Source organism: Triturus cristatus, chromosome 4_1 (assembly GCF_964204655.1).
Source record: "Triturus cristatus chromosome 4_1, aTriCri1.1, whole genome shotgun sequence".
In the NCBI taxonomy this organism is placed as follows: domain Eukaryota; kingdom Metazoa; phylum Chordata; class Amphibia; order Caudata; family Salamandridae; genus Triturus; species Triturus cristatus.
Genome location: NC_140585.1, coordinates 796546726 through 796567282, shown reverse-complemented (window position 1 = coordinate 796567282; position 20557 = coordinate 796546726). Strand labels below are relative to the sequence as shown.

At 43.9% G+C, this 20557-nt stretch overlaps 1 protein-coding gene across 4 annotated transcripts in view; it reads right to left on the bottom strand.

Annotated features, from left to right (window-relative positions):
* The window catches only part of NR2C1 (nuclear receptor subfamily 2 group C member 1), a 358243-nt gene that overhangs the window by 40315 nt on the left and 297371 nt on the right, over positions 1 to 20557 (bottom strand). For all 4 annotated transcript variants that reach the window (XM_085653389.1, XM_085653391.1, XM_085653392.1 and 1 more), the window contains one exon: positions 4121 to 4226. In XM_085653389.1, the coding sequence (XP_085509515.1) occupies positions 4121 to 4226 (106 nt within the window). The remainder of the gene's footprint in view (positions 1 to 4120; positions 4227 to 20557) is intronic.

Sequence of the window (20557 nt, the reverse complement as noted above, 5' to 3'; positions counted from 1 at the left end):
GGGGCTTGACCATTAGAGGCTGTTTAGCTTGGGGGCAGAGAGGGCTGGGGTAAATCTGATACTGGTCTTCTTAGTTTGATGCCCTATTTGGAGAAGCAATCCTTTTGTTACCATACCTCCATGGCTATCTTTAGGCTAGTTCAGATGACAACCGTTATTTCTGCGTCAGCCATTAAAGGATTTGGTTTGAACTAGATGTCTTCGATATTGTTTAATTGGAGAGGTTTAAGATTAACTAGTGCATTTGCCAATTTTAAAATGGCACTTCTATTTAGGGTAAACACAAGGAGATGATGGACCGAGCGCTGAAACTTTTCATACACTCACCCCCAGTCACAGATCTGGGTTAAATCCATCATCATTCTTTAGCTCACTTCGCCACCTCAGTTCAGACCCAGCTATATGCAAATCAGTCTTGACCCTGTACCTCATGGAAACAGTCCAGCCCGAACTGCCAAACCAGATCTTCCCTGAACCGGAAACAAGCATCCTGGGACCGGTTTCTGGGTAACACCCTTCAGCAGCCAGGCTAGATTCCAAGCTTGTTTGCGGTCCAGGGAAGACATGGCTTGGCAATTTGGGCTGGACTGTTTCCATGAGGCACATGGTCAAGACTGATTTGCATATAGCTGTGTCTGAACTGGGGTGGCAAAGTGAGCTAAAGAATGATGATGGATTCAATCCACAACTGGGGGTGAGTGTCTGAAAAGTTTCAGGCCTTCTATTTAGGGTGTCATGCAGTCCTCTGGAACTATAACAAGGTATCATTTTGAGTCTCAGTTGATGTTTTTCTAATTCTGTGTCAGGTTGTTGGAGGGCCTAATGACTGGACCAGTCCAATGCCTAATTTGTGCATACTAGGTTTTGCTGTAATTGGCACGGACCTGCCGTAAATGGTAAAAGAGGGCTGGACTCGATGGAAGTTGTGAAAAGTTACTTATTGATATTCCTTGTCAGGGGTGGGTCAGAGGTGGCATGATACCTGGTATTGATGTGCTGGGTGAATTGATTGTTCAACAAGGGTTTGAGCCTGGGTCAAGGCCCTGGGGTACTGCGGTGGTTCAAAGAATGTAAAATATATATTTTTTAAACTTTATTTGTAGTTTTAACATAGATCATGACAATGTTTAACAATGCATTGTACAGTGAATCACAATATAGCCACAATAGTCTCTCTAGCCAAATGCCATAATTACAACATATTTGATGAAACAATCCTTTTAATCATACAGTAATGACAGAGGGTATACAAGATACAGAGAAATGCAGTGCTATGCGTGGACCAGGAGGCCTTATATGGAATTGCACTGGTATTTCTGTGTAAAAGGCTAACCCTGTATGCCTCGATGAGAAGTCTACTCTCCTCCGACTCTCTTCTGTTGAACATCTCCCATTTTTTAAGAACATTTTCAAAGGCAGATCTTTCAATCTTAGCAGAGACTTTGTGAAGCAGTCTCCACTTAGAACACAAGTAAATCTCCCATATTTTAGGAAACACATGAAGGGAGGCTGTCTAATGTGGCACATATAACAAATTCAATTATTCCTTTCAGGGTGTAACTATCTCTTCAGGAGGGGGAAATAATTCACATCCTATAAAGGAATCAAATAATAGGTTGGAATGTTACCCAGCGTGACAGCCAGTGGTTTAGACTATTGGCAAGCATTCCTCCCATCATCTTTTGTGTATATGCTGAAACACAAACATCAACCAGTCAAATAGCTGCTTCATCACCTTCAGATGTCAAGATAGACGAGCCTGCGTCATCCACAACTCAATTCATACCCAGGGGATCCCCCAAATTTGGTCCACACTTCTATACAAACTAGAGTATCTATTTCACATACCAGGGTTAGAAAATAAAATGAAACTTGCAGCAACGTTTGAGTGCTAGCATCTGTTTTAAAGCCAAGTACAGCAAGGAAAGGAATGTATGGTCTTAAGCCACTTCCTGAGGTGGAACTCTGGCCAAGTGTGAGGGACCTTTTTTTCTGAAGACCTGCAAAACTCACAGCTCAGGGTGCAGACAAACTCGTCCCATATCATACTAGAAGGCATCTCTTGAAAGAATAGGCCATTATGTTATATTGAAAGCATTTGGAAGACAAACAATGCACAAAGCATGATCTCTTTCCCACTATGAGAGGAATATTTGTCACAGGGTTGGCATGATGATTGAAGAAAAAATGCCAAGGAGAAAGGTCTCGAAAAAAAAAGTCTCCTTTGTTACAAAGACTGCAAATTAATGCAAGCATTTAAATGCACTGATTAATGCACGGAAATGCTTCAGCATATGTTAATCAAATAAAGGCAAAAAGAATTGTTGAGTGAAGCAAAGAAATGCTTCAGAAGAGGTCATCAAAACAATAAGGCAGAAAACTAAAGCCCAGTGTTCACTTATGGGATTCATCAAAATCCTAAAGTGGACTGATATCCTTAAGTTTCATAGTGATAAAGAAGTAAGTCTATCTTCCAGAAGAAAGAATAAATTAATGAGAAATACAAGTTTAGAGTTTCTTTCTGAAGAGAAAATAAGATTAAACAGACTAACTCAACTGGCAGCCCACTTCACAGCTTGGGAGCAAATACAGAAAATATTTTTGCACCAAATATAGATTTACTAAATCAGAGAATAACAAGAGGCTTGGAAGATGGAGAATGTAGACATGTCGAAGAATGTACTTATTAAATTTAACATTTAAGGAGCCAAAAAACACTTTAAAGATGATCCTGTTTTTTACAAGGCTTACACAAAAAAGCATCTTGCTTTGCTTCAGCCAAGTCTAAGGTGACAGAATTGATAAATAAGAGTGCAAAAAATAAAATAGGAGATTTACTCTCAAACACCCTGAATTCAAGTGGATGTGGTGTTAAGAAAGTGGATGTTGTTTGATGGCCACATGGGGTTATTAATTGTGTGTTACACTGCATAGATCCCTCCGCATAGGTTGGCCTTATTGGATCATACCCCTTTTTCGTGGAAGAATGCGTCCCCATTAAGGCAACTGCCTTACCTACGCATTACAGGTGACCTCAAAGCTCACAAACCATTCCAAAATGTCCCACCCTTCCAAATACACATGAATATTTTGAAACCTTTGCCACATCCCTGCTTGAACTGTATGTAGAAGCACTTATCCCAGGTGGAGTTGTCATTGCTGCCATAACAAGTTTCTCTAGCTCAAGGATTATCCCCTTTACTTTTCAGCTCCTTTCTTTCTTTACCCTGTTTCTCCTCCCTCTCTTGCAATTTCAAGTATCCCAGTACTTGACCTAATAGGGATTCTGAGCAACTAGGCCAAGTACCCCTTCAGCATTTGATTCAGGAATAGCTTGGTCCGTGCAGTCCAAGCTCCCTCTGAGGGAGGTAGAAAAGGGAGGAACACAGGCTCACAACTCAAACTACGTGTCAAAGCAGAAATAAATTAATCCTATTTTTTAAAAATGGTAAATAAGAACTTTACACTCATTTTTTTCTTCTTAGTATAATTCCACTATGCTTAAAATAACTTTGCCGATGGGTATTTTTAAAACATATTTTTGGGCAAAGCGATATTTCTCATAATAAGTGTTCCAGGATCCACTCCAATGGCAAAGTTAGCCCAGTATATATGAATATTAATGGTGATTCTGAGAAAGAGAACTAAGGCAACATGAATTTTACTGGCAGTCTGACTGCGGACAGTAGACCCAGTTCTGTGATCAAAGTTCATGAGAAAATAAACCGTAGACATTTAAGCACAAAAATGCACAGCAAAATCAGTACAGTGTTCTCTTATTCCACATAAAGAAGGCTAATTCAAAGAGTTACAAGGCCAATGCATGTGGTGTCTGAATAACTCCCATGATACTTTATAATTCCCCAAAAGGTGAAGGGCATGCGCAAATGACTGATCTCTGGATGAGAACAATTGTACACATCGCAACATTGCACATTAGAAAAAAACAGCGCAGGAATTATGAAAATTCTATTTCTAACATTTGCACGTGTTGTCTAATGGCTGAAAGCGCATGCAGACTACCATAGATCCAATACATCATATCAATGATCAATGTGACAATCTTATATCTATGCAAGGCGTAGATACTCATCTGAAGATAAAGAACAACATTTTGCACCTGTAAGTGTCCTCTGGGTATGTTTTTGTCACATAATCCTGAAATTCCATGTATGCCTTTTCCTGAAACTTCTCAATCTGTGGCACATTTTCCAAGCCAGGGTGATCTGAAAGAATATTGATGTTAATGTAAATCATACATCATCCAGGTGATTCCAACTGCAACATTGTGATAAAAAGAAAGAAACCTTTGTTCTACTATACTACAGACATTTCCGTGGGCCATGTTTTTCTTAGGCCATCTTGCCTATATCATCGACTTTGAACACTAGAATTTGTAAATCCCACAATCATTTTTTAAATAAGTCATGAAAGGTAGACTCTCGCTTGGAAGCAAATGTTTACATTTTTTCAGCTTGGTATCAAGGAAACCTCTTATTTTTGTATTTCGCAGAAGTATTAGAATTCTCAGTTAGTACTCAGCAACCTTTAATGAGGGCAAGCAGGTATAGTGCAGAACTGACAAATTGAGAACACCTACAACAATAATTATACACCACAATCAGGACAGGGATATCACCATAAAGACATTCCTATTGCAACTTTCCATTTGAAACAGGAGAGAACAATCCATAATCACCATTCAAATAGTATCAGTATTTTAGGAGTAATTCAGGAGTCTTCACATGAGTATGACGGTGCTTTCATCGTGCAATGCTTGTAAAGAAAAAAATCACATGCCTTCAGTAACAATCTTTCTAGCAGATACTCAACCTGCAGATTCTTCCCCTCATTAATTTCACCCAGGTGCCAGGAAACTTTGCAAAGCTCTCCTGTGCTGGTATGTGGCGCCATGGCTCTCTGACCACAGAGAAACCTCCCGGATGTGACACTACAGAGAAACACATGGTGCACCCGGCACTGTGACATCATCTCTTGTCCTGTTTTCCTCTGCCACCCCGCAACTCCCACTATGAGGGGAAGATAAGTCTAACGAAGTGAAAGCAATGCAGTGGAAAACCAAACTCTGTTCTGTGATGATAGTACTTTAACCCTCCTCACAATGGGTGGGTCAGTGAGTTAGATAGAGTATTCACCAAAAATTTCATTACTGTAGGTAAGCAACTTTCTTCAGATGCAATACTTGTACCTGCAGAATTAAAGGAGGAGTGTCTGTAGATAGAAAGGGCAAAAATAAATCAATAAATAAAAAAAAAAGAAAGCAAGTTTCATGACCGGAAGTATATAAAATCATCAAGACGCAGTCAATGATAGACAGGAAGAACAACCTGAAGAGTGAATTAATGAAGGTGCCTGAAAAACCGAAAAGTTCCCAAAAATAGCAGTATCAAAGCAGGGCATGGCATGGCATAAAAGTGGGAACTGTTAAAGAAAAATCATGCACACAAAAGGAACATCCCCACAAGGAAGTAGTACCAACTGATTTACCACACCACAAGTGGGCGACTCTAAACACAAAATCGAAACAAAAGCAGGGCAGAGAAAAGTACCAAAACACTAGCACCATTAACAGATATGAAGAACCTCGGGAGTGTGCTTTACCAGAATAGTGAAAAACAGCAATTATTCATCAGTGTCCAAGGATCACCCCAAGAGGATTTTCCACACAACAGCCGAAATGGTGAAGTAGGACACACTACATCCAAAATAACAGCAACCTCAATAACAGCAGAAAAGATCAAACACACCATACGAACAAAAGGGAACAGGACCTGGGGAGAGTCAGAGCACTTAGGATGGCTATCCACATGCAAGCTGGCACAATGGAAACCACACAGATAACTATCCATCTGGCTACTGTAAAACCACAAGAATTGTATGGAGCCCAAACCCTACTCCCATTCTGGAGAGAAAGGTAACAGCATACAAAGATGAAGAGCAAGGAAGAAGAGAAAGTAAATGGCTAACACAAGCATTCAGTCACACCCAATTAGTGGTGTGTGCCTGGTCCATAACAGGGACAAAGCAGCCCTGTGGGTCCAAAACACCACCATTCATAAGGAGAAAATAGAAGTCACCCGTTGAAGCGAAATCTGAGGAACCCATCTGCCCTAAATCTGAAGGCACCAACTGAAAGGCAAGGGAACTAAACCAAAAACATATCAAAACTCCACGGAACCAAGAGCTAAAAACTGCACTGCCCGTCCAAGCATACAGCAATGGCCTTCTGGTAGAGTTACTGAAACCATGAATAGAGAACAAAACAAAGCCCTAGAACGACAAAAACACTACGGACCAGTCCGTACTGGCAAAGTATATTCAACCACTATAGTCAGCTGGATGGCAAACAACAATGTGAACAAAATAGCCTAGCGAGACAGGCCACAGCACAACGAAAACAGAAGCCTGGGGGAGATCGTAGGTCCCCCAAACTCTGAAACAGGGCCAAAATGAAGCCATCACAAAGAACACCAGGACTAACAGTATGGGAATATATCATCAAAATGTCAGAGTTGAACATCTCAAAGAAACAATCAGATGGAACAGGTTGAAATATGATATGATATATGCAGTGAAAGAAGACAAGATGTAGGGCAGGGGCTCCCACTTAAACTGAACCAAGAAGAAATAAAATAAGGAAAAGCTACAGCGAACCCAAGAAGAAACCCTTCCCTTACTATGCATGTGGCTACATTAAGTATTAGATTGGTGCAAATGGGAGAATAAAGCCCAGTATAAAGTTCATCAAGCGAGCGCTGTCAAGAAACCTCAAAGACACAATGGATCCTTCCAGCATGAAGGAACACAGTAGAATTGCTTGTCTGTGGAACCTTTAAAATACGTACACAGGAGAAACCAGCTGTTTAAGATGGGACAGAGTAGGCTCCAGTCTGTACCTCCCCAAGACCTATTCAGGCCCTGCTCTTAAACAACAGAAGTCATAAAAAGCCGTCCAACTGAACGGCTGCAGAAAACCAGAGGGTTCAAAGCAAGCACTACAGTTTAGGACATTGAAAAGCACATTGATCTAGCCACTGTGTCGAGGCCAGACACATGAGGCTGTTCTGCTGGTCCACACCCTTCAAAACCAGCATAGTAAACTAACGACTGACATGTTATGGGAGCAGCAGAACGACCAACTTTGCCCTCTCTGGAAGTGCATGAGAGTAGTGGGGTGCCAGCTGGTTAGTGTCACTACGAGAATGTAAAGCAACAGCACCTCAATGAGAAAAGTTTTGTTCCCATCTCATCAAACCGTTACAATACTACATCCAATGGGGCAGTTAAAGACAAAGGTGGCGAGAGGACTTCAACCCCATAAGTTAAGAGGAATCATCATACAACATAATCAGAGTCTGATAAGAAGATAGAAAATCAGGGACACCAAGAGCTAAGCTGTAATGCCTTGCAGTCTGGCCGCTGTCTGGTGGAGCAGAGGACGGCCTAATCTCAATACACTCATGGGGAAAATAAATGTCATGTGAAAGGAGACATGGGGCCCATTTAAGATAAACCCAAGGCTCTGACTCCCAGCCACTGGTTTCATTAAAGCCTGTTAAAAATCCCCCCATGGCTCCAAAGAGAAAACATTGCAAGATGTTTTCTTGAAGCTATCCACAATCTTATGCTCACTCATCGAAGCCATAATGAATGAAGCTAAAAATACAGAAGAGTGAGCAGAGTCCCCAGAGCTCTGAGGTTGAGAATGTAACACACGAAAAGACACCACCAGGAGCTCTCAAAGCCCTGATCAACTCAGGCCTATGGGACTGTGAACACCTGACGGTCAGGTGTGGGCACTCTTTGATGCCAATCACGAAAAATCTGGCAAGGATTTGGCAGCAAAGTGGAGCGGACTGGGGTTGGGATAGAACCAACCTGTTGCTCGAAGCTGACAGGCGCCAGGGCAGTGGTCGCTGACGGAGGGGCACATGATGGGCCCAGAAACGCCTCAGAACTCAAAGAAGCACCAAAGGGAGTCTGTAACAGTCTGAGTCTCGACAGCACAGTCTAGGTAAACGCTAAAACTATAGCAGGGTCAAGATGCCAGAGTCGTCAGAAGTAGATCTAGCCACTCCAGGCATGGTGCCGGAACAGGGCTGGGCACTGGCACTGGGCCTCTGCCCAGCCAGTCAGGAAGAAAGTCCAAACTTGTTGTCTAGGTCAGAGTTGAGGGACGACTCCAATCCGCCCATCTAACCATAGATCAAGAGTGGTGTTGAATAGGAGGGACACTTCTTAACCCTGAATTCCTGTACAAGTATGGTAAGAGAAGCACAGATTTGAACAAAATACTTTTAGAACATAACATATCCACCCAGCACAGGTGAGCCAGCCCAGACATGCTTTAAATGGCAGTCAAGGTGTACCAACAGGAATCAACACAAACATAATCTTCTATGGAATATATAAGACAACTCCTGCCACTGTACCTCAGACTTCATCATGTAAGTGTGTAGGATATACGGAATAAGGAGTGAGCCTCTGACCAATGAGGATGGAGGGTTGAATTTGAATCTATGAAAAATACCAATGCTGGAGAGCTGGAGGAACAAGTAATTAACTACTTTAGCACTGAATCGTACACAGGTTCACATGCTTAAATTGGAACAAGAAGCAGGCTCGCACAGACTGTGTAGAACTGTTTGAGCTACTGAAGTGTTTGCTGCTTCATTCACATCCAGGTTTAGTGAAAGCGTCCCTGCTTTTCCGGATGGATATATGCCAAACATCTAGGAGAGGCACTAGTGCATAGAACGCAGCTATTGTTGCTATGTTTCTTGTCGAATGTGCCTTCAATTTGCATTCAAGCAGACGTTTAGATTTAACATCATAAAAGGTAATGCTAGCTGAGAGCAAGTGGCCAATTCCTTGTTTATAATGACATGATCCCTTCCTGGGTGGCCAAATGAGACACACAGGTGACAAGCCCATACAGAACATGATGCATTTGAGCATATCCAATGAATGGAAGAATCGGTCAGCTAACGTGGGTAGTTTTGCAAAAAAGGAGTGCAAAAATATAGCTATATTTAAATGAAAGTTCGAGGGAGCCTTTTGCATGAACCTAGGGTTGGTATGCAAAGAGACTATTTTTATGATGTGAAAGTATGGTACCTTTTTTGAACCCTTGAAGCTCTCCAACGCTCATTGATCAGGTGAGAGCGAGCAAAAAATGTTTTCCATGATTGGTATTTGAGATGCGTCCGATTAATCGGCTTAAAGACAGGCATCATCAACTGACAAAACAATATATTCAACTCCTATAGGATTCTTGAAGGAGGAAAAAGGGGATTAATAAACTGCTGATGATCTTTTGGGAAAATAAAGCTGAGGCATTGTTTGTCCTCTATATCTCGAGACTGCAGCCAAATGAACTTTCAATGAGGAGCACTTGACTTTCTTGGGCTAAGTGAAGTATGGCTGTTATTGACTGGGTTTCACTGAGTTAGGCTTAAGTCCTTTATCTCTAAACCACACACAAAAGTGGCTCCAAGTAGAGCTGTACGTTTTAGTTGCAGCAAGAGCCCTTACTTGTACCAGTATTTCTCTGCAGTTGGCAGGAATGTCGATTTGACAGAGTTCCAAGTTCTAAAGTTGCATCATTCCATTTTTGGAAAATATTCTACAACTGACCTTGGTGGCGCTCCCACTCACTGCAATCTGACATAGTACCCAAGTTCATCTTCTGGGTCATTTTGGAGCCCTGGAATTTGTTCCACTGAAATGGCTACCTTGTTTGCTAAAGTCCAGTCTTGCCCTTGCAGGAAGTTGGTGCCATTCCATACGGCTTTTTAGTGTGTTCTGTTGATTGAAATGATTTTCCAAGCTGCATGTCTAGGATTACTCCCAGAAACTGGAGCCTAAACACTTCTCCCACATTCCCAGCCTCGGTCCCGCCCACCCTCACTAATCCAACAGCCAATAAATCCTTTGCGGAATACATATAGCCTAGACTCCAAACAGCTGCTTGTTCTCCAGCCTAAGGGACACCTTTTCCCACTACGGCACGCAAGTGTGTGCATCTCTCTTCCCTGCCTTGCCTCCCAAGTATAGCTCTGCCATTATGTCCTCCTACACCTTTATCCCAGTCACTCTGCAGTACACCTTTAATAGCCACTTTCAGACTCCCTCCCCCCCAAATCATCTCAAATATTCGAGGGCAGCCTCTGGCCTTTTACACCTCTCCCTCAATCTGCATGCATCTGTCCATCCCTGTCACAGGTCTGCACCCTATCTCTGAGCTATATCTCTGTAGCCACCATATACTCAATATTCTCTAGGATATTTTCACATCTGTTCATGTAGGTGAGATCTCAGACCCAAGTATTGCAAGTTTGGATAGCAGTTGAACTCATCCCCTACTAGCTTACCCCACTGTGTTGGCAATGTTCTCCTAAAAAAGGAGTCCCCTTAGCAGCTCCACAGTGTCTGATAGAAAGTACCTTCCATCCCACACTTCCGGAGGCATTTTGTGTCCTCCGTCTTACCCATTTCATGCAGCAAGGTTCTTGTATGGTATGTTCGGAGCATGATTTTTCACGGAATCAGCCTATACAATGCCTCAACTGCCCCCTCCATGGGGAAGCCCACCGCTGTAACCTATTTATGCTCATCCAGTTCCCCCAAGTCCTGCTCCCAGCACTCTCACAGTTTCCCTAGCATCCTTTTAGTGGTTCTCATGAGTTTCCCATATGTCAATGAGATTGCCTTTATGCGAACACAACCATCCAACAATCTCAGTTCCAATGGTGACGCCTCCTGGGTCTTCTCCTCCATGGATATGCGCCCCTGCAGCGCATGTCTCAGCGGTCTACCTGAGCCATTGCATCATGGACATTTGATATTCCCTCTGCAGGTGCTAGAATGGGACAATCCCTTTCGCTTCTCACATCTCAGCCAGCACGGAGATCCCAATATCATCCCACATCTGGAACCCCTGCAGTGTGCCTGTGAGCCCAAGTCTGGTTTCTTCCCATAACATGGTCTTCGGGTTCAGCCTCTTATCCCATTTAATTTCCCTGTTCAGTCGTTTCCACACATGGACTACCGTCGACATTGTGGGCTCTACCTTGGGACCCAGTCTCCCCCCCCCACACAAAGCGTGCAGATAACTGTTGTTGCCCATACCCAGTCTATCCATGAAGAAGGCTGAGTCATCCCACGTTGTGTACGCCCAGTAATTAACCACACTGACATTGGATGCCTCATAATATTTAATAACATCTGAGAGTGCTATGCCGTCATCATGCTTGAAATGTAATGCCTCCGGGATCAGATATGGGCTGTTTTGTAGGATTTAAAGTAGCTTGGGTAGAGCAATTATTTTGAACATCGCTGACCTGGCCAGGAAAGTGGTAACATCAGTGTTTCACATTCCTCTCCAGGGTGGCAGTCAATGGATTCAGGTTTGCCTCCAAATGAAACAGCCTAGAAACCCATATACCCAGGTACTTAAACTTGTGACATTCGACTCGGGGTGGAAGCGGCAGTTCCCAGTCTTGCTTCCACCCTTCCTTTGGGTAATGCAGCGATTTCCCCCAATTAATGGTAAAGCTGGAGTACCTCCTATATATCGGAATATGTCCTGCAAACTGGGCAGCAACTGGTCTGTATTGGCTAGGTATAGCAGGATATCATTGGTGTATAATGATGTACACTCTTCCCAACTGCTGTACATATTCTGCTCAATATCCGAGGGTCAACACTTACCCATTCAGCCATGGCCTCCACCACCAAGGCGAAGAGCATAGGCGACAGGGGGCAACCTTGCCTCATTCCTCTTTCCATGTGGAATTGTGGGGATACACATTCATTAAGCTTCACTGTAGGACGCTGGCTCTTTATATGATGTATCAAAATGAGCTACAACATGCAAAGAGCTCAGGGGTTCCCTTTTAAGTGGATAGGGGCTTGCTATGGCAATACCAAGGTGCTCTTCTAGGGGAAAGTGTGGTTGAGCAGCCTTAGGCTTATCACAGAGAAGTGCAAGACATATGAAAATACACACACTGATCAATAAATGAGACACACTACTCAAGAAGTTGATCCACACCAATTTATAAAAATAACATGCATCATTTATTATATATGTTTAGGCACCAAAAGAAATTGATCAAGTTAGTACGTTTTTAAATAGGAATTCTTTTCAGTTAATAAATTCTGCACTTTATAGAAACTGCATTGTTATCCTATGAGAGGAGAAGTCAATGCAGCATTTAGGTACAGTAAAACGACTTATGAGACAAATCTCCAGGTGTTCAGGTTACTGGTGGGCAAGGCCCAATGCAACACCAGCAGAACACCACCAGCGGCACTAGGGTGGCCGGGTGCAGAGGTGCAAAACAGCTTCAAGTACCCAATGTTACTCTTTAGGGATCAGTCTTCACGTAAATAGGCTACAGGCTAGGACAAAGATGTCAGTCAGGCTGAACCAACAGGGGGGGTTCATGCCTCACAAGGCTTGGGGACATAGTGACAGCTTTGGTACTTTTCTCCATGGCCCAGGAGTGATAGGTGCAGAGGAGGCCTGCGTGCAGAGGCTGCCGGTGACGTTGGAGAGTTCACTGAGGATGAAACCACAGTGGACTTGGTCTCTGGAGGGCTGGGGGACCACAAGAACAGCGTTGGCCCACTTCAACCTGAGCTTGGTGCACCTAGTGTAGTGGTATCTTCAGCATCGGGTTTCTGCTGAGTCTTTGGATGCCTGCAGGGTGCAGGACCACTACTTCTTGGGATGTCTTGGTTCCAGAGTGAAGGGCTGGCGGGTCTACCGGGTTTTGGGGGACTCAGCAGCTGCAGGATAAGTCAACAGCTAGCACAATTGGAGAAGTCAGTAGGCAGGCTGTCAGGTTTTTAGGTCGAGCCTAGCGCAGCGCACATGCGTTGCTCTAGAAAATGACCTCTTGGAATAACTTCAGCTTTTCAGCAGACTCGTGCGTGTGGCTAAAAAAATCCACATGCACGAGTTTGCTGAAAAGCTGAAGTGATTGGCCATTGCGTGTGGCTTTCAAAAATGAAAGCATGCAATTGGCCAAAGGCGGAAGCATGTCCCACCTTTCCCAGTAAATGTTTCCTCCCAGGGCCTCCACCTTGCGGGAGCGAGCAGCGGCGCTCAGGGTGCCATCTGTTGTGGCTTATATCACAAAGAGGCTGCGCTGGTCTTCCTCCCAGCGAGCGCACACCACTCGCGGGACACTGCAGCTGCATTCTTTGCATCCCATGGCGTTTTGCCTGCGGCAGCAAGCAGCTGCAGTGCCTCCTTTATTTTTTGTTTCCCTCTTGTTTGACAGCTGCCCTCTACTTCGCCTCCTTTCCCTGGCGCGGTGAAACTGGAGGAGTGCGCCCACCCCCAGGAGGAAGGGAGAACGCGGACAAGAAAGCGGAGGAGAAACAAAACACCCGCAAATGGTTGCTTCATGAATTAATCATTAAAGCACAGCATCCATCCTTTTGCTTCCTCGGCATCCATCACAAACACTTTCACTCAGCGTGGAACACTTCTAGCTTCCGCCTCTTTGACGTCATGGTCTCACTACACTCCTCCTCCTAAGCGTGAGGTACCCTCGCACCCAGTCAGAACGCTAAGTACCCAGACATGTGCCGACCTCATGCCTGGGCCCCTGCACGAAGGCTGCATGGCTATATAAACATGGCTGATGCAGCACCGGCGGCACGCCGCTGACCTGTGCTTGCGGAAGTGGCTGTTGTACCTCGGTGTCTCCCTGGTGAGCATACCTGTGATGAGGGACTCGGTGAGGCACAGCACCAATCTTTCATTCGCTCTCTCTGTCAACTCCGCCGGGTCCCCTTATAAGTGCCCTGGCTGCAGCAGTCCCGCCCCCCAACCTGGAACAGCTCTAGTCACCAGGATGACAACCATGGCCGGTGGCGCTCAGCAACCAAAGGTCACCAATTCCCCCAGGATGCCTGCCCCACAGACCTTGTCGACCACAGTTCCACCAACGTTCCAGCTGCCAGCCAACTTTCAGATCCCACCAGGTGAGTCCAGTGCCTAAGTTCTTTGCATGTCACATCTGTCATTAAGAAACTCTATTGTAAAGTTTGCTTAATTGCGCAAGTAGTTCATCCCTAGAGATGGATTTGAAGTTATTGCATTCCCTCTATAGCATTCCCTTATAGGCAGAAAATTCCCAGCACTTGTACTTTTCATGCCTCTCTGCGCAGTCGACTTGTAACGTGGGTCTTCTGATGGTGACTATTTATGGCCTCAAGTGTATTAACTTGTTAACGTATCATGCGCTTATCTCTGATTACCGCCCACCTGAGTTACCGCTGCATATCACAGTTTTTGAAGCTTTTCTGTGTTACAAATTATGCTTATCTCACAAGATTTAGTGTTTTTACTTGGGGCCATATTTCAGTGTAGTAATATTGAAAGTCTTTCATTGAAATCCAGGGTTTCTGGTAAATCCTTGTTTTATACTCTTAGATCAGTCATACCACAAATCCACGGTGCTTCTTTGGTGCTCATTGTTCCATTAGAATTTTGATCTTACCTGTATGGTATTTTTCGGTACTTAAAACTAAACCTTCAAATTTGAAGGTTCTCCAGGTAAGCCCAATGCAGGAAAACAAATGATGTGGCTAATTGGCAGCCACTACTCAATCTTATACCCTTTTTGAAAAATAATCCTTTAATGTTTTTACACATCCTATTGGTACTGCAAATACAAGTGGATATAGGTTCTTCTGTTACTCGGACACTGGCTCCCTAATATCCTTCGCATGAATACTAAAACATGCTGTCATAACCTCCTGGAATCTGACGTCACCACGGCATTATCATTTTTGCCACTAAGTTCGCATACATACCCCAACATCCTCATTATTTAAACTGATGTTAGCATCATCAAAATATCTTCAGTTATAACATTCTGACAAATTTAGCTCCTTACAACTTTGTCCAAATCCACATCACAGAATAGACACACTATCTTGTGTATAGAAGAAGCTTTAATGAGATTCTAAATGTATTAGAGAGCTGTTTTGTCTGAGACCTACAGAAGAGAACCAGTGATGGCTTGAAAGCCAAGTGCAAGCAAAGCAGTTGCTTGTTGAGGTTGCAAAGCACCAGTTATGTGATTGATTTTTGGTTTTGGTTAGGCTGTATGGTTGCAGTTGTGTATTGCACAACTTACAGCAGGAGCCACTTTAGTGTACTAAATCAGTTATTGTACGATAATGTGTTACATGTAGTGCAAAACAATAACTATACTCATAATTATCAAAGTTTCCCAAGAAATCATTCAAAATAGGAATGTGGCAAAGAGGGGGGGGGGGGGGGGTTATGAAAGAAAAACCTAAGTTGTGGCTACACTGCAGTTAGCTTCAGCACCGTATCCTTATCACCCGCTCAACACAAACCTTATCATTTGTATCTGTAACATATTCACTCATGCTCATAACTTTATACCACCAAAAGTAAAAACTTGTATTAACATTATTGCCATGACAAACAAAAAATGGGTAATGAGGCTGACATCACTGCCAGTCGCCTTGAACATTATCTTAATTTCCTGCTTACTCAAAATTGTAATGCAGCATTGCAACACCAGCATTATTTTTACCACCACCTTTGACATAGATATTTTATTTTCATAGTATTGCCTTCCTTTCTACTTTACAGTGAATGTACTGTTTTGAGGTTTTCATTGACATTACCAATTAATACCAAAGTTAGGCAGATGTTAGCACCTCAATCACCATTTTGCATTGATATCGCCAATACATTGACACCACCGTAATCCATTAATATTGACTAATACTGCCATTCCTTTGACATCTACATAGTTATTACTCGAACAATTTATAATGATACATATGTAGCCAGATAGACCTCAATTTCATATTGTTGGTAACCTACCGATTACCCACTCATCATACTTGCAGCCAAAGAAGGAGGAATAACGATCAGCAGAACATATGTTTATGTAGAACTTGTTATGAAAAACATGAATTAGAAGTGTTGTTAACTTTATTGATGGTTGATTGTGCAGCAGGTGTTAAGAAGTTAATGTCTGTTTGCTCAATCATGGAAAATAGCCCTGCCATCAATAATGGAATTCAAATGTTTTGGGAAGTTTCAGCAAGAATGCAATGCTAGCTAAAGTGTCATCCTGGCTCGTTGTTGGCTTTCCTTTGAAGTTATGCTGAGCACAGAATTTAAATACAATTGTGTGTTAGGCATCTGAATTTTTGTTGTCCTAATAGAGATTTAAGCAAAAATGGGAAATGGTTAAGTGATCAGTCAGACCATCCACTTAAGATTTTGCAGTCCAAACGGAAGTTTGAGGTGAATTTGGAAAATATTTAACTGATATTTAAGATTACAATCAGCACATCAGTAAACAGGAATACCAATTTGAATACAGAACAATAGGTTGTTTGATAGTGAAATGCTTCAGTTTAGAGGTCGTCCTTGGTTATTTGGAGGGAAAGTTTATAAATGGTAGCCTTAGATCAAACAAGCACAATAGAATGGTATTAGATTTTTCCAAATTGGGTTTCATTCTGTGTGTAAAACAGATACCATTCCACCACTATGTGAAGTTTGAAAACAAGCCTCGTGCACACTTAAACAGGCTCTCTCTTTCACTTTTCAGCATGTAGCGCTTGATCTTTGTGCTTTCAGCAACACTCCACATCAATTTACTGATACGCTATGTTTGACTCACCCAAAATCCACAGTCTGTCTCGCACAATCCTCACTGGGGTGTCAAGTGTGATTGCTCTCTTGTAAGATCCCAAAGGCGAGACCTATTGGCTATGCCAATGCTTGGCTTTTGTTGTTGTAGATTTATATAGAGCGGACTCGACCCGAAGGTATTGGAGCGCTTTACATGATCACCAGTTACGTTACACAAGGACACATTCATTTTTTTGGTAGGCACGGGGAGATTAAGTGATTTGCCCAGAATCACAGGATGTGGAGTCGACCCTGAGGCTCGAACCTTGGTTTCCCAGCGCCAAGGTCGGCAGTCTAGCCGTGAAACCACATCCTCTCCCTTTGACACCAGGTCAGTTGCTGGGTCTTCAATTCTTGCAGGATGCAACTCTTCACGTCCTTCTTCGTCTTTCAGGTCAGCATGATCTGATTTCCTGGTACCAGGGGATTCCCTGAATACTGAATTTAGTGGCATTAGGGGAGTGTAGGGTGACAGCCAATGAGCTACTAAGCCTTGGGGAACCTACGCCCCCTATATGACCACTTGCTGTGGGAAGTGGGCATAAACCTATCCCAGAGTTTCTAAGTGTGCCAACTCAAAGATGGCCACTTTTGAAAAGTTGTATGCACATCAGGTTAGGCCACCTTAGGGGTGGGCACGCCTACCTGACCAGGTAATTTCCTACCGGTCAAGGTGCCAAAGGAATCTGGACAAAGGGAGGTCAGCCTCCTCTACTGTGAGGAGAGCCAGATTCGAATTTCAAAGGCAGGAGCTTTTTTGAAGTTCGCCGGCCTCAGAGTGCTAATCGGTAGGTCATTCTGAGGGAGGGGGAATGAACACCCTCTTCCTGTGCAGGGTTTGCTTCTGTGAGCAAAGGCCCTGAACCCAGGAGGTCAGAAATCTGTGTCAGGCTGGCAGAGACCAGTCAGCTAACACATCAGAGGCAGGTAGGTTTTCAGTGAGCACCTCTAATGTGCCCTCTCTGTTCATGTATTCACAAATCCACCACTGGAATCTAAGTGGGCTTGTTAATATGAGATGGTTGATACCAAACATTCCTATTTTCAGTGAAGCAATCATGTAGCTGGGGAACTCTGTTTTAGATCTGTCCAGCACATGTTCTTAAAAAGCTTCCCTGTTCACTTGCACTGGCAGTAATGGAACTGACCAGCACAGGGGCATATCTGCTCATGCAGCTATGCCCTCACATGGAACATTAAGCACCCTGCCTTAGGGCTGTAAGGCCTGCTGAAGGGGTGACAAAGAAATACTACATGCAGTGTTAGGAAACATGGCACACAGGGACACAGGGATGTTTGAAAGGTTGTGTTTTCCCTTTTGTCTGCACCAAAACACGCAGTTTACGATGGCAGCCCTGCATGAATTTGGTAACGGGTCCCTTAGGATGGCACAATTCACGCTGAAGCCCATGGGGGTTCCTTTTTAGTACCTCAGGCCATAGGTACTAGGGGGTACCATTTACAAGGGACTTATAGAGAGTAAGGAATATGCTACTTACCAGTATGCATCTGTTCTTGGCATGTAGAGCTGCAGAGTTGTACACTTAGCATAGATCGCCATCTGGTGTTGGGCCCGGATGTTTGCAGTTTGTTTTTGTTCTTTGGACAGTCTTTGGAAGTCACGAGTTCGGTGACTCCTCCTTCGGTCCGTACTGCGCATGGGCTTCGGCTCCATCCTCAGATTGTTTTTCGCCAACAGGGAAATGATGGAGCGTAGTAATAACAGTGAGAAACCCATGTGTGTTGTATCTAAATAAGATGGACTGGAACGGATACAGGTAGCCGGGCAGGCGTGTACAACTCTGCAGCTCTACATGCCAAGAACAGATGCATACTGGTAAGTAGCATATTCCGTTCGAGGCATATGAGCTGCAGATTGTACACTTAGCATAGATTATATAGCAGTACCCAACCTTAGCGGCGACCACCGGTATCCGTTGCAGCGGTTTGAAAAAGTGTCTTTAGTACAGCCTGGCCCACACTAGCTTGCTGCTTGGAATGCACGTCTACACAGTAATGTTTTGTGAAGGTGTGCGGTGTTGACCATGTGGCTGCTTTGCAGAGGTCATCTAAGGGTATGTTCCCTAGAAAAGCCATAGAAGCCCCTAACTTTCTAGTAGAGTGGGCTTTAGGTGGAACAGATAATGTTCTTTTTGCCTTTTGATAGCAAATTTGTATGCACTTTACAATCCACCTAGCTATCCCTGATTTAGAGATGGGGTTGCCCTTATGTGGTGGAGAGAAGGAAACAAACAATTGTTTAGTCTTTTTGAAAGGTTGCGTTCTTTGTATGTAGTACAGTAAAGCCCTCTTAACATCAAGTGTGTGTAAGGCTCTTTCCGCAACACATTGAGGTTGCGAGAAAAAGACAGGTAATTCCACCGATTGATTGAGATGGAAGGGGGAAATGACCTTGGGCAGAAACTTCGGATTTGTACGAAGTATGACCTTGCTGTGATGTATTTGTAGGAAGGGTTCCTGTATAGTGAATGCTTGTATTTCACTAACCCTTCTAAGGGAAGTGATAGCTACGAGGAAAGCTGTTTTCCAGGTGAGGAACTGTAGCTCACATTTATGCATTGGTTCGAAGGGTGGACCCATTAGCCGTGTAAGAACTACATTTAGATTCCATACAGGGGAAGGTGGTGCCCTGGGAGGAATTACTTGTTTAAGGCCTTCCATAAAGGCTTTAATAGCGGGCACTCTGAACAGTGATAAATGCTGTCTGTTCTGTAGATAAGCAGCAATCGCTGCTAGGTGTAGGCGTATGGATGAATATGCCAGGTTACACCTGTGAAGATGGAGCAGATAGCATATGATGTGCTGTATGGATGCATCTAAAGGGTTGATTGTATTGTTACGGCAGTAAACTACAAATCTTTTCCACTTTGCGGCATAGCATGCTCGAGTGGTAGGACGTCTGGCTTCCTTGATAATGTTCATGCAATCAGGGGGAAGGTTAAGGTACCCAAATTCTAAGATTTCAGGAGCCAGATCGCAAGGTTGAGCTGAGCTGGGTCCGGGTGCCTGATTTCTCCATGGTTCTGAGTTAGGAGGCACGGGGACAGGTGCAGTTTTTGATGTGGTACCACCAAGAGCTGTAGTAGTGTGGTGTACCACGGTTGCCTGGCCCATGTTGGAGCTACCAGAATGAGTGTGAGGGAGTGCTGTTGTAGCTTCCTTACCACTAATGGAATTAGCGGGAGAGGTGGAAAGGCGTATGCAAATTTGCCTGACCAGTTCATCCATATCGCATTGCCTTTGGACAATGGGTGTGGGTATCTGGCGGCGAAGCTTGGGCATTTTTTGTTTTCGTGGGTGGCGAAGAGGTCTATCTGAGGATGCCCCCACTGTTGGAAGAATGGGCGAAGAACTTGTGGATGCAGTTCCCATTCGTGCAGTTGTTGCGTTTGTCTGCTGAGCAGATCTGCCATGGTGTTTTGCACGCCTGGAACGTGCTGTGCCAGGAGAAAGATGTTTTGAGGAATTGCCCATCTCCATATGTTCTGGGCTAAGCGGGAGAGCTGGGGAGAGTGTGTCCCCCCCTGTATTTGAATATAATACATTGCAGTCATATTGTCTGTGCGAATGAGGACTGCTTTGGCTGAAATCTGTTTTTGAAAAGATTTTAGGGCTAGAAAGATCGCCAAGAGTTCCAGATGGTTGATGTGTAGCGACTTTTGCTGTGGCGTCCATAGACCTTGCATTGTGAGGTGTAAGAGGTGCGCTCCCCAGCAGGAGAGCGATGCGTCCGCTGTTAGAATCACCTGAGGAACCGGGTCCAGGAACGGCCGCCCTTTGGAAAGGTTTGTGGTGTTCCACCACTGC